The 13,379-nt window shown below is 43.6% G+C and overlaps 1 protein-coding gene across 1 annotated transcript in view; it reads left to right on the forward strand.

Moving 5' to 3' along the window:
• Window positions 1-524: 524 nt before the first annotated feature.
• The window catches only part of MATN1 (matrilin 1), a 39,028-nt gene continuing 26,173 nt past the window's right edge, over window positions 525-13,379 (forward strand). Inside the window, exons 1-2 of the mRNA XM_026657070.2 lie at window positions 525-695; window positions 5,209-5,555. Of these exons, the coding sequence (XP_026512855.1) occupies window positions 608-695; window positions 5,209-5,555 (435 nt within the window). The 5' untranslated portion in view covers window positions 525-607. The remainder of the gene's footprint in view (window positions 696-5,208; window positions 5,556-13,379) is intronic.

Raw genomic sequence — 13,379 nt, forward strand, 5'->3', positions numbered from 1 at the left:
GCAGATTGATATTTTGGCCGGCAGATTATTAAAAAGGAGTGTGTGTGGCAGGGGAGGGGGGGGCCCACCACAAGGCAGATGTTTCCTAAATCCTGAGGGCTGCGTTTCATATGCCGAGCTGGATGTCTAAGGGATGGTTTGTGTGACCTTGTTCGTGTCCCACGCTCCCACCCCCTCCAGTCTCAGGCTCAGGAAGGATGCTAGCCCCATACACCGCAGACTGTTTACTGATTGGAGCAAACATCAGGCTGTGCAGATTAAAGCCAGTGAATGACAGGTTAACCCCTTTCCCCAACCTGGTTTCACTGGCCCCACTGTCAAGGTCTCAGATTCTCCACATTCCAGGCAGTAGTGGGTCCCCTTTCTTACTTCCCATCCCCTAGCCAAGCAATGAACCCCTTGTGGAAAGCCCCAGGGGCGGGGCAAAGCCAGGCGACCCTTCGTGTCATTCAAAGTTTTCTTCTTCTTTTTCTCCCTCCCCGCCTCCAACCTTGCCCTCCCCCCAGGTATGTCAGAGGCTGGCCTGCTGCCTCTCTGAGGAGTGGCATGTTAATACCTCTGGCCCAAGCCTCTTGCCTGTCACTCTGCCTCCAGCTTCTGAGCAACCATGGACAGGATTTTCTCTGGCTTCTTGCTCTCTGCGCTTCTTCTCTTCCAGGACCATGGTGTTTACGGGGCTCCCCCTCAGCCCAGAGGTAAGTGAAGAGGTCAGTTTGGTTGTGGTACCTTCTCGTCACCCGAAGCCATCCTGCTAGGGCAGATGCGAACACAGGGGGGAGAAAAGGAGAAAAACGACACCAAACAGATTGCAGGGCTGTGCAAAGAATCTTTTGCAAATAGTTGACCAAGGCAGCAAAATCCTGATGTCTGTGCTGCGTTCTCCTGCTTGCTTCGTTACTTAGGAATAATAGCCGTGTGAATGGCACAGACACCGTTAACAGAAAGCTACTTCAGTGTGTCTTCAGCATAGTATCAGGTCCAGTTCCTTTTAGCTGGAGGAGGCACTGCCATTAAAGGGGCTGTCCTGTGTCCTCTTTATCTCCTGAACAGAACTCGCTTCTTCTCTCAAAGCATTCCTCAAAACGCTGGTTTTGTTTGGGGAATTCAAGGAGCAAATTGGCCTGGATTGATCAGACATTCCTAGCTCTGGTTCACCTTTCCCAGTAAAGTGGAATGGATTGGTTTTGAGGTTGGTCCTTATTAAGGTTTTAATGTAGTCCTTTTTCAAGCAAACTTCCAGTGAATTCCCTTCAGTTTGTTGAAGTCAATGGTAGATTTTGCCTGAATTGGGATGACAGGATTTGCCTTAGAGACAAGCTGCCCAAGAGATACCCTGTGAGCATCCTCAAAGAAGGACGGTTAATTTTAATGTCTGCAAATCCCCATTTCCCAGCTACAAAATACTTGACAATGGTAGGCAGCCAGTGTGCTGAGTTCAGTGCCTATCATGCTAAACAATACTGTCATATTGTTTCCTTGTACTCCCAGTCTGTCCGTCTGCACCTGTTATCTCTGGTCTTTGGGGCAGGGGCTGTCGGCTTGTTCTGTGTTTGTAAAACACCTAGTACAGTGAGGTTCTGGCCCATGTTGGGGGCTCTTAGGCACTGGGGTATTACAAATAATATATAACAAATGAATGAGTGTTGAATTCAAAAGGAAAAGCAAATAGTGAAAAAGGTTTGTAAAAATGGTAAAGAAATCAGTCCATTAACTGATCCGGTAGGGACTGGATGAAGTTACAGACGACAATTAATGTTCAGCCAACCTGCGGAACTCATGGCTGCAGGAGGTGGTCAAGACAAATATTGGGGCTGGATTTGTAAAAGGGTTGAGTGATTTTAGGACATTTTAAAACATTTATATCTGTGCAGCTCACAGCAATGATCAGGGTGATGTGACTACATGCTGTAGGGCATAAGGTAGCCACTTAGAGAAAGGAACGTTCTTTCCAGGCTGCCTAACTGATCAGCTTTGTGAAGAGAAGGTATCTCTATACCTGAACCATCCAGTACAAGATATTACCAGAGTCAGGAAATGACAGATGGACCATTCATCCAATCCACTATATTTCTAGTATGACTGAATGCTGCTTGCAACATAAACGTGTTTTAATTCTGAGTTATCAAGAGTTTTCTGTTTCTTCTAATTAATACAGCACCATGGTGCTTCCCCAAACTCTGTTTCATTGCCATAAGGGCTTGACTATTATAAAAGTTATTACAGAATAAAGTAGACAGTGGATTTAAAGTGGAGTATCTACTTTGGAATAAGTCCACATGTGGACATTCTTATTCCAAAATATAAGTGTTGTTTTTGGTTTAATTTAATCCACTTCCAAAATCAATTAAGCTATTTTGGAAAAAGGCACTCTTATGCCAGAATGAAAGTGTCCATATGTGGAGTTATTCAGGACTAATTGTTCTGGAATAGCTCTTCCTGAATAGCTCCATGTGTAGACAAGCCCTAAGACTAGGGAGCCTTCTGGGGCTGGACACAATTAGCTAGACTTGCTGTTGATTTTCCAATACTCTCTCTTTATTTCCCCATAAATACATTTTAATTTCATAAGAAGAGATTAAAAAAAAAGTAGTTTGGGACAAAAATACAAAAGTGCTTTGTGAAAAAGTTGATTCCAAAATCTTTTATTGCTCAGCCTTATCCCACACTTCAATGCTTTGGTACCACACTTCTTTCTTGGCAGCAGTTAACAATTAAAAAAAAATGGTGGTTAGGTCACTGGAGTGGGAATCAGGAAACCTATTGTCCATTCCTTGATCCACCAGGGACATACTGCATGACCTTGGGCAAAGCTCAGTGCCTCAGTTTCCCTACCTGTAAAATGGGTATAATGACACTTCATAAAGTTCTTTTTTGGTCTAAGAATTAAAGCACTATGTAAGCCTGATTATAAACAGATGTTTTCTATTTCCTGCAATGAAATATGGCAGTGAAGTGAAACCAACCCCCTGAGGTAAATGGTTACTTTTCAATGGCAACCACTGTGTCCTACTGACTAACTCCTCCTTGAATCCCTTCTGCACATTGCGTTGTTTAGAGATACATTATTCTGAAGCCAGTGACACATTCAGCCCTAGCATCTTTCAGGAAATTCACCTGATAAGCTGTCTTCATGGATGTACAGCGGGATATTTGTTTTCATATGTCTAATAGCGTGAGAGATCAGTTACATTTCACACTGATGACCAACTTCTAAATCTATGTCTTAATTTTAGACAGACTTGCTGGTCAAAAAGCTTGCGTGTAACAATCTGCCAACAAAGTCTGACAGAACTTTTCCCCTGTATCACAGAACCTGTATCCTCCCCCTGTGTGAAAATGAAATATTAACAGAGCACATGAGAACAGAACCTCACAGAGGCAGGCTAAATGGGGCAATTTGGGGAAATGTTCATAAAAAATATCAACCCTTTTTATTTTATTTTATTTTATTTTGGTCGCAGTTTGAAATGATGAAAAATGTCATCAAAATGGTCAGTTTTGAGAAATTCCATCCAGCTGCACTCCAGAGCATCTTGACCACCGATAGTTTTCTCCATCATGTTTATTATTGATCTTACCAAGGAAACATAGAAGTTACATGGGAAATATGTAGTCTTAGGTCAATCTATTTTACATTTTCACACCGATTCTCTTGTCTAGTGCAGCCTTATTCTTTACAGTATAATCACCAGTGCTTGTGATGTGATACCAATAGGAAAAGTTGTGCTTTAATGCAGTGGCTCTCAACCTTTCCAGATTACTGTACCGCTTTCAGGAGTCTGATTTGTCTTGCGTACCCCCAAGTTACACCTCACTAAAAACTATTTACTTACACAGACATAAACATACAAAAGTGTCACAGCACACTGTTATTGAAAAATTGCTGACTTTCTCCTTTTTACCATATAATTATAAAATAAATCAACTGGGCTATAAACATTGTATTTACATTTCATTGTACAGTATATAGAGCAGTACAAACAAGTCATTGTATGAAATTTTAGTTTGTACTGACTTCGCTAGTGCTTTTTATGTAGCCTGTTGTAAAACCAGGCCAATATCTAGATGAATTGATGTACCCCCTGGAAGACCTCCGTGTACTCCCAGGAATACATGTACCCCTAGTTGAGAACCACTGCTTTAAGTGTTATACCAGGGGGTTGTATGCGTCAGGACTCCTGGGTTCTGTTTCCACCTCTACTGACCCCCTGGAGCTTTGAGGTAGTTATTTAATGGCTAGGTGTGCCTCTGTTTATCTATCTCTGAAATGGGAATAACAATACCTATTGCACAGGCTTGTTGTGGGAATTTATGTATTAATTTTTGCAAAGCGTTTGAAGGGCATCTGAGAAAGGTGCTTCAAACAATTGGTCTGCTCCACTGCTGTTTTACTCCAGTGTGACTGCACTGAGTTTCATCAGCATAACAGCATAAAACTGGAGTGGTGAATCCAGCCCCACAAAATCTCCTTATCTCTGTGCATTATAAGTATGCATATTTGTACATGATGTTAGGTTTTTTAACCAATACAAATATTTTTCTTGTACACAAAGTAAAAGCACATTTATAAACATTGATTAATTAGTTCCCACTTTGCCCCATGAGATAAGTAAATATTAATCATCATCCCATTGGTTTTATAAATGGGGAAACTGAGTCACAGGGAGGTGAGATGACTTGCCCAGTGTCATGCAGAGCAATGACCCAGCTTTGACCCACGAGACCTCACTCCCTGTCACCTACAAAGACCCATGCAAAGAAGCTAGGAGCCCTGATTCAGGATCCTCTGTTGTAACCTGCATCTGTCCCACTTACCCTCTTCTCCCCACTTTCCTGCCCCCTCACTTGCCTTCTCTCCAGTGTCCCCTCTCCCTTCACATTTCTTTCTATTTAGTGGATTCCCTCCTAACTAAATCCAGCCCCCTAAGGTGCCATTTGCTGCTGCCCCATTGTTCACTCTGCTGGTGTGTTCTACCCTTCCCCAACCCTGGATCTGTCTGATCTGTTTCGGTTGTAAGCTCTCTGGAGCTACAAATAGGACCTAGGTGTCCTGACGCACAGGTCTCTGCCATAACCCAGTAGAACCCTGTCTCCCCACAAGAACCAGGAAGTCTTGAATCCCCAGTATCCTGCTCTGACCGCCGAACTTCACTATTTGTTCCCGGAGCCTTATTTCTTCCTCTTTCTCCTCCCACTTTTCTCGTGCAGGTGCTCTGTGTAGGACGAGACCCACCGACCTGGTGTTCATCATAGACAGCTCCCGCAGCGTGCGCCCCCATGAATTTGAGCAGGTCAAAGTCTTCTTGTCCCAGGTCATCGAGTCCCTCGATGTGGGCCCCAATGCCACTCGGGTGGGGGTGATCAATTATGCCAGCACAGTCAAGAACGAGTTCTCCCTCAAGACCCACTGGACCAAAGCCAGCCTGCTGCAAGCAGTCCGCAAGATCAAGCCGCTCTCCACGGGCACCATGACGGGCTTGGCGATCCAGTTTGCCATCAATAGGGCGTTCAGCGACTCAGAAGGGGCCCGGGTGAGGTCTCCTGAGATTAACAAGGTAAGTGAATTATCTGCTGAGCTGCTGCACTGGGAGAAGTCAGTGTTACTCTCGCTGACGGCGATACCCCTCCCACCCATCCCCCTTCCTTCTGTCTAATCAGAGACTGGAAACGTTGAAGAAAATGGCCAAAGCCCCACACAAAATATTCTGGACGGGGGGAAAGTGATTGTTATCTCTGTGGCAATGGCCATCTTTACTAATATCCCATCCAAGGAAACTACACTAAAGGACCTTTCATTTTGCAGTGGCAAGGAGGCTGGTTTTCTAAGACAGACAGCGCAATTGAGGACTCAATTCTCATTGAAAGTTAGTGGGATCTTTGTCTCGGATCCTCAAAGGTATGTAGGCACCTAATTCCCATTTATTTCAATGGGAATTAGGCACCTAACTCACTTTGACGATCTGGGCCTTGGTGCCTCACTCCTCTTTGTGCCTTTGAAAAACCCCCACTTCGAACTCACAAGGTAGGAAATGTCACAATTAAGGTTGCCCTGGAAACCTTAATTCCCCCACCCTCCAGCCCACTCCTTGTCTGTCTTGACTATTGAGATTCAAGCTCTTTGGGGGCAGAGACCACCTCTTTCTCTGTGCATGTAGTGAGTGTGGGGCATGAGATCATGGTCTAGGTTGGTATTTAACATAAGAACATAAGAACAGTCATACCGGATCAGACCAAAGGTCCCTTTAGCCCAGTATCCTGTCTTCTGAATGAACAGAACAGGTAATCATCAAGTAATCCATCCATCCCCTGTCACCCATTCCCAGCTTCTGGCAAACAGAGGCTAGAGACACCATCCCTGCCCATCCTGGCTAATAGCCATTGATGGACCTATCCTCCACGAACTTACCTAGTTCTTTTTTGAAGCCCTCCCATATAACAACAACAGCATCTGCCTTCCCCTGACTTGTCACCTCTGAATTTGGCTACACCTGCCTCAGCTCAGTGACAGCCGGGGGAAACCTCTCCCTTCTGTGCATGCAGAAAGCTCGTTTCATCAACAGCTTGCGTTTTAACTAAACATTAGTCATGACGCAGCCTAGGCCCGCATGCTGGCTCCCCATGCTCTCTGCTAGCAAGACAGGAGCAGAAAAATAAGCAAGGGCTTAACATGGGCAACCAGAGCTTCCGTCCCAACCAATCAGGAAACCAGCTGTTTGAAGAAGGGTTTTTTCCCCCAACTCTAAAATTTCTGGAATGTCAGTTTCTTTCCTTTCTCCTCTGCTGCTTGCAGAGGAATGGGGAAGCCAGCAATGTGGAGTAGTGCAAAAAGGAGAGGGTAAAGAAGCCAAAGGCAGCAAAAACAAACAAACAAAAAACCCAACAACCAACAAAGCCTAAATGCAAGAAATGCACTCTCGTAAAAATGTGACCGCACCTGAAAAAACAAATCAACAGCCTGTTTTAAAGGCTGTGATAGCTAGAAATTAACCAGACACTACTGAACAATGATGCCAATGGGTGGGGATCAGATCTCTCCACATACCTCTAGCATTGGCACACCTAACAAATATGAATGGATTTACCTCACATCACTCTTTTATCCCCAAGTTCACAGAGGGGAAACTGAGGCACAGACATTGAAGGCGGGATTTTCAAAAGCACTCAGTATTTTGGTCTAAGTCTTACTGACTTAGTGGGAGCACATTTGTGCCAAAATTGAGCACTTTTGAAAATCTAACTTTCCCAAAGTCACACAGTAAGTCTGTGGCAGAGTTAGGTATTGAACTATATCTTCTGAAGCTGAGTCCGGTGCCATAATCACAAAAACATCCTTCCTGTAGAAGTGAGAGCAGGGGCCTGGAAGCCAGGATTCCTGGCTTCTGTTCTCACTTTTGCCACTGACTGAGTGTGTGACTTTGGGCAAGGCACTTAGGGACGAAGTGTGGCCAGGTGTAAAATGGTGTAAAGTGTAATAACCTTTCTCTCCCACACAGGGTGTTACCAAGCCTAATTTTAATGATACTTCATGCCTAATGTAATGACACTCACCTCACCAATGGATATAAGGCAGTGCATAATAGCTTGGTATTATTATTACTATTATTATTATTAATAATAATTAATGTTTGTAAAGTGCTTTGAAATCCTGGGATGATCCTGGTTGTGATTCTGGCCAAGTTCGTGCAAATAGAGTAAGAATGGACTCAACTTTAATCTTTTTTGGAGATTCAAAATTGTTCATTCTGTCCCACAGGTATATTTTGTCTTTCACTGCTTTCAGGTGTTACTCATGGAAACAGAAATGGTAAATTACTCAAGAGAGGCAACCTGGGGTGATGTATCTATCCCTGTTAGAAACAGGACAGCTATCTAATGTATTGTGTTTACACAATACAATACAATTGTGTTTATCCCGTTCGCTGAAACATAGTATCTAGGTGCTGATTCAATGGTATTTGCAGCCCAAGTCCCAAATGGCTTCAAACTCATCTGGGCTCTTTCAGACTCAACAGTCCTTCGGGCCTTTTGTAGCTTGTCCATCACTGGGTTAAAAGAGGAGATTTTAGAGTCTTCTCCCTTGCCCCCAGGGCCAGATTAAAATGAAATAAGGCACAGATCCACCAGCAGTCCGGAAATGCACAAAACCCATCGATTGCATCTCCCACCTCATCATCTCTGCTTTCCCTCCATGAATGGAATTTTCCACCCCGTGAGCTTTTAGAAGCCCATCACTTCTCCAGTCCTCATCCCTGTGGACACTTTTGACAAAAATGATTTTTTCCCCCCGATTGGCCAACATTTTTCACGTTTTTATCCAAACAATCAAAACCCTCAAATTCTTCAGTTTAAAAATGTAAAATTTGATTTTCCAGTGATTGAAAATGGCCCTGTTTTGTCTAAGAAAATCCATGTCAAATGTTCGATATGCACTCCATGCCTGCGGATGGGGCATGCGGGCCCTTGTCACTGAATGCAGGGCTGTGCACACATATCCTAGCATTGCCAGCTTCCAGGCCAACAGGGGTGATAAGGAAACTCCTGCATCGCAGAGAGCAGCTCCTTAGAGCTCACTGCTCCTTCATCCCACACTTGAAGCCTCCTTCTGAATGCAGAGCCTGGGGCATCAAAATTCCTGCTTTAATCTGCTAGGGAACGCTTCTCCCCTCCCCCAGAGCTTTATTCCCTGAAGCCAGGCAGCCTGAATGAATTGGCAGTGGTCCTGTGGAACTGGGAATAGCTTCAGAGGAAACATTTCCTAGGACAGGTTTAAGCCTCCCTCCTCTCTGACCCTGACCTACAGCTCACCCCCTAAAGAGCAGTTCTGCTTCTCGCGTGAAAAGGTTTATCTCCAGCAAGACCTTTCCAGGGAGAGACAGTAGTAGCAGTGGGAGCAGGGGACACGAGGGAAGGATATTAACGTTTCCCACAAAGCTCTCCTGTCAGTTAGCTAGTAGCCCAGCACAGCTTGGAGGTGGCAAACTCGACTGTGAAAACTCAATGAAATAGGGACAAAGACAGGGCCTCCTTTCAGCTGGGTCTCCCTAGCAAACACAGTTGTTACTTCACTGAGAGATGGCTGGGCATGTTCCGAACTCTTAGGTAGCTTTGTGCTCAGTGTAATATGATTTTACTTTATTATGTGCTAAAGAACAGTGCACTCTATTGTCTGATACTGGCCTTTGGGGAGAGAATGCCAAGCAGATACTGACATTCCTCCTAGCCTGTCTACAATGGATAATTCACAGTGTAACAATAAAATAATAAAAAAAAATGAAAACCCAGCAACCACCTGCTACAGTATTTTTGTCTGGTCTTAGGAACAGCCATTGCAAAAACCCAAAGCAGAGCAGAAAACAATGGACTAGATTCCTTCCTGGTGTAAGTCAATGGGAGATGCTCCATGACTCTTTATACCAGGGATGGATTTGGTCCCATTTTTGTGATAAGGAAAAAAGTTAGCGACTACCTATTTAGTTATTTTTGGCTCCATCACAAATTATCCCCCCCCCCCTTTCTCTGAGAAGCCATTCTGTAATAATGATGATGCAAGACTAAAATGGGGTCAAAATATTTTTACTTCAACATTTTTTTAAAAAGAGAAATGTTTTTTCTGTCCAAAGAAACATTTTTGTGGAAAATTTTCCTTTTAGTCAAAATGTGCCTGTTTATTAGCACTAAAAGAGCATGCAAATTTTTAACTGAACATTTTTACATTTTTGGAAAATAAATTAATTTGTGGTTTTAAAAAATTAATAAATTTTCATTGGTTGAAAGTTTTCAGTTTGGTCATCTTAATGAGAGAATGTAAACCAAACATTTTTCGATTTTTTTTGTCTTCTGGGAGAAAAAAATATATCAAATGTTTGGATTTCAAAGCTCCAGCCCCTCCTCCCCCCAATATTTCAGTTTTTGGATTTGGTTATTCATTGAAAAAGAAATGAACAAAAAAGTTTGGGAAATATCTAGAAAAACCAACAGTTAAAGATCACCACAGAAAACATTAGCATTGCTTTCTCTGCGGTATGGAGGATCAAGTCTCACTCAATGAATCCAGATCACAAGTGCCCTGATTCAAAACCAAAAGCTCCACAAACCCCACTGAGCTGAACAATCCAGCTTGACTTGTCTTGCTTCTTACACCTCTATTGATAACCAGGAAGCTGCAGTTGGAACTGACTGGGCAGGGTGAGGTAGTACAGAACCCAGCTCCCAGAGCTGTATCAACTCCTGCTGGACTACTGGGAGTAACACTTGCTTTTGCAAATGAGATCAGCAGTTGTGACTCACAGGATGGAGAGCAGATTCATCTCTGGTTTCACTCTGCTGAAGTTAAAGGTGTTATGCTAGGGATCAGTTTGGTCCATGACATGCAAGAAGGTCCTGTTTTACAGTCTTCAGAGTAGCAGCCGTGTTAGTCTGTATCCGCAAAAAGAACAGGAGTACTTGTGGCACCTTAGAGACTAACAAATTTATTAGAGCATAAGCTTTCGTGGGCTACAACCCACTTCTTCGGATGCTGTTTTACAGTTTTCTTCTGTTTTACAGTCGCTTTTCCAACCATAATCAGAATTCAGCTGAAGGATCTGAGTGTGTGTTGTATAAGTGTGTACACACACACACATAATACGGACTGATATATAGAAGTCAGGGACTCTTATTTAATTCCCTAGTTCTTGTCTTTGAAACAGAAACCGGGTCTTAGATTTGTGCTATTGCTGCATCATTGCAGATGGGCAGAAACTTCAGCTGCCTTGCAATTCACTTGTGTGTGTCCTCCGCAAGTAAACCATTCAAGCCAATGTCACCGCAACCCATCTCTTCCCCAGTACTGTCTTTCTCCTGCCAATGTAGGACAGTATTAACCAAAAGGAATTATTCCCACAGACAGATTTCAGAGGCACTGACTAAGCTGAACTCACTTTCAGTTTTCAAGTGCTACTGAATTAATTTAACCCCTGCTATGTTCTGAGGCCAGGTTCTGAGTTAGAGGGTGACAGAGGGAGCGTGGCAATCTGCCACAAGGAATAGGATGACAAAGGAAGAGCAGTGGGATTTCATAGAATCATGGAAATGTCAGGTTGGAAGGGACCTTTAGAGATCATCAAGTCCAGACCCCTACGCTGAGGCAGGACCAAGTAAACCTAGACCAGCCCTGACCAGGTCTTAAAAACCTCCAGTGACGGGGATTCCACAATTGTCAGCCTATTCCAGAGTTTAACTCCCCTTCTGGTTAGAAAGTTTTTCCTAACAGCTAACCTAAATCTCCCTGGCTGCAGATTAAGCCCATTACTTCTCGTCCTGCCTTCAGTGGCTCACGGTTCAATTGATCACAGTCCTCTTTATAACAGCCTTTAACGTATTTGAAGACTTATCAGGTCCCTCCTCCGTTTTATTTCTCAAGACTAATCATGTCCACTTTTTAAAATCTTTTCTCATAAGTCAGGTTGTCTAAACCTTTGATGGTTTCTGTGGCTCTCTTCTGGACTCACTCCAATTTATCACCATCTTGCCTAAAAGGCAGAACCCAGAATTAGACACAGTTCTCCAGCTGAGGCCACACCAGTGCTGAGAAGAGCAGGACAATCACTCCTGTGTTTTCCATACAACACTCCTGTTAATACACCCCCAGAGTGATATTAGCCTTTTTTGCAACTGCATCATATTATTGACTCACATTGAATTTGTGCTCCACTAATGCTCCCAGATCCTTGTCAGCAGTGCTACCACCTCACCAGTTATTCCCCATTTTGTAGTTGCATTTGATTTTTCCTTCCTAAGCCTGGCCGTTCTTAAAATGAATGGCGTGGAGAAAGTGAATAAGGAAGAGTTATTTACTCCTTCACATAACACAAGAACCACGGGTCACTCAATATGTGAAGCACTTTGCACTTGTCTTGGTTGAATTTCACCTTGTGGATTTCAGACCAATTCTCTAATTTGTCAAGGTCATTTTTAATTCTAATCTGGACTTTGTATTTTCTCTGGCACCTTCCATCTAGGGATCCCTGGGCCCTTTGCAAATATTTATAAATTCAGCCTCACAGCCAAAGTCAACCCTAGCGCAACTCCACCAACCTCCACAGAGTTACCCCAGTGATTATTACGGACCATTTTCCTAATTTAAAAGCTGAAGGGAGCTGAAAAACAGAATAAGTAAGCCCAACTCCTTCAAACTAGGCTGCCTAAAATTAGGCACCTACAGTAATGTTTAGGGACCTTGGAAAGTGACTGGATTTTCATTCCTCATGCTTCCAGAGCTAACTGCGAACCGCAGCCACTGGGAGCTGCGGGTGGCTGTGGCTGCGGATGGTCAATGTAAACAAACTGTCTTGCGGCCCGCCAGTGGATTACCCTGACGGGCCGCATGCGATCCCCAGGACGCAGGTTGCCCACCACTGCTCTAGACCATCCCTGGCATGTGTCTGTCTAACCTGTTCTTAAAAACCTCTAATGATGAAGATTCCACAACCCCCCTAGGTAATTTGTTTCAGTGCTTAACCCCCCTGACAGTTACGAAGCTTTTCCTAATGTCTAACCTAAATCTCCTTTGCTGCAATGTAAGCCCATTAGTTCTGGTCCTGTCCTCAGGGGATAAAAAGGACAATTTATCACCTTCCTCTTTATAACAACCTTCTACGTACTTGAAGACTTATCATGTCCACCCTCACTCTTCTCTTCTCCAGACTAAACAACCCCCTCTTTTTTTTCCCAATCTTCCCTCATAGGTCATGTTTTCTAGATCTTAAATTGTTTTTTGCTCTCTTCTGGATTTCTTCCAATTTATCCACATCTTTCCTGAAGTGTGGTGCCCAGACACAGTACTCCATTTGAGGCCTTATCAATGCTGGGTAGAGTGGAAGAATTACTTCTTGTGTCTCGCTTACAACACTCCTGGTAATACATCCCAGAATGATGTTCTCTTTTTTGCAACAGTATTATATTGTGGACTCATATTTAGTTTTTGATCTCTACAACAGTACTCCTTCCTAGGCAGTCATTTCCCATTTTGTATTTGTGCAATTGATTGTTCCTTCCTAACTGGAGTACTTTGCATTTGTCCTTATTGAATTTCATCCTATTTATTTCAGAGGGAGTTAAGTTCATTTCTCCAGTTTGTTAAGATAATTTTGAATTCTAATTGTGACGGGTTGGATCACAGAAACCCACGTTGGGACTGCCCCTGATGTGCCGAGACTACCTCTGAGCCTGTTTTCCTTGCCAGCTTGGGACTTCAGTGCCCTGCCTGGTTGTGCCAGACACGCTAGCCTGCTACAAACACAGACCCAGGTCTGAACGACATCCCCCAAAAGCTGCAAGCTTAATTGAAAACAGCTTAAGAAGTGTTCCTGTCTCCAACACTCAGATACCCAACTCCCAAT

The sequence above is a fragment of the Terrapene carolina genome, unplaced genomic scaffold (assembly GCF_002925995.2).
Source record: "Terrapene carolina triunguis isolate 2854851 unplaced genomic scaffold, T_m_triunguis-2.0 Scaffold236, whole genome shotgun sequence".
NCBI lineage: Eukaryota > Metazoa > Chordata > Testudines > Emydidae > Terrapene > Terrapene triunguis.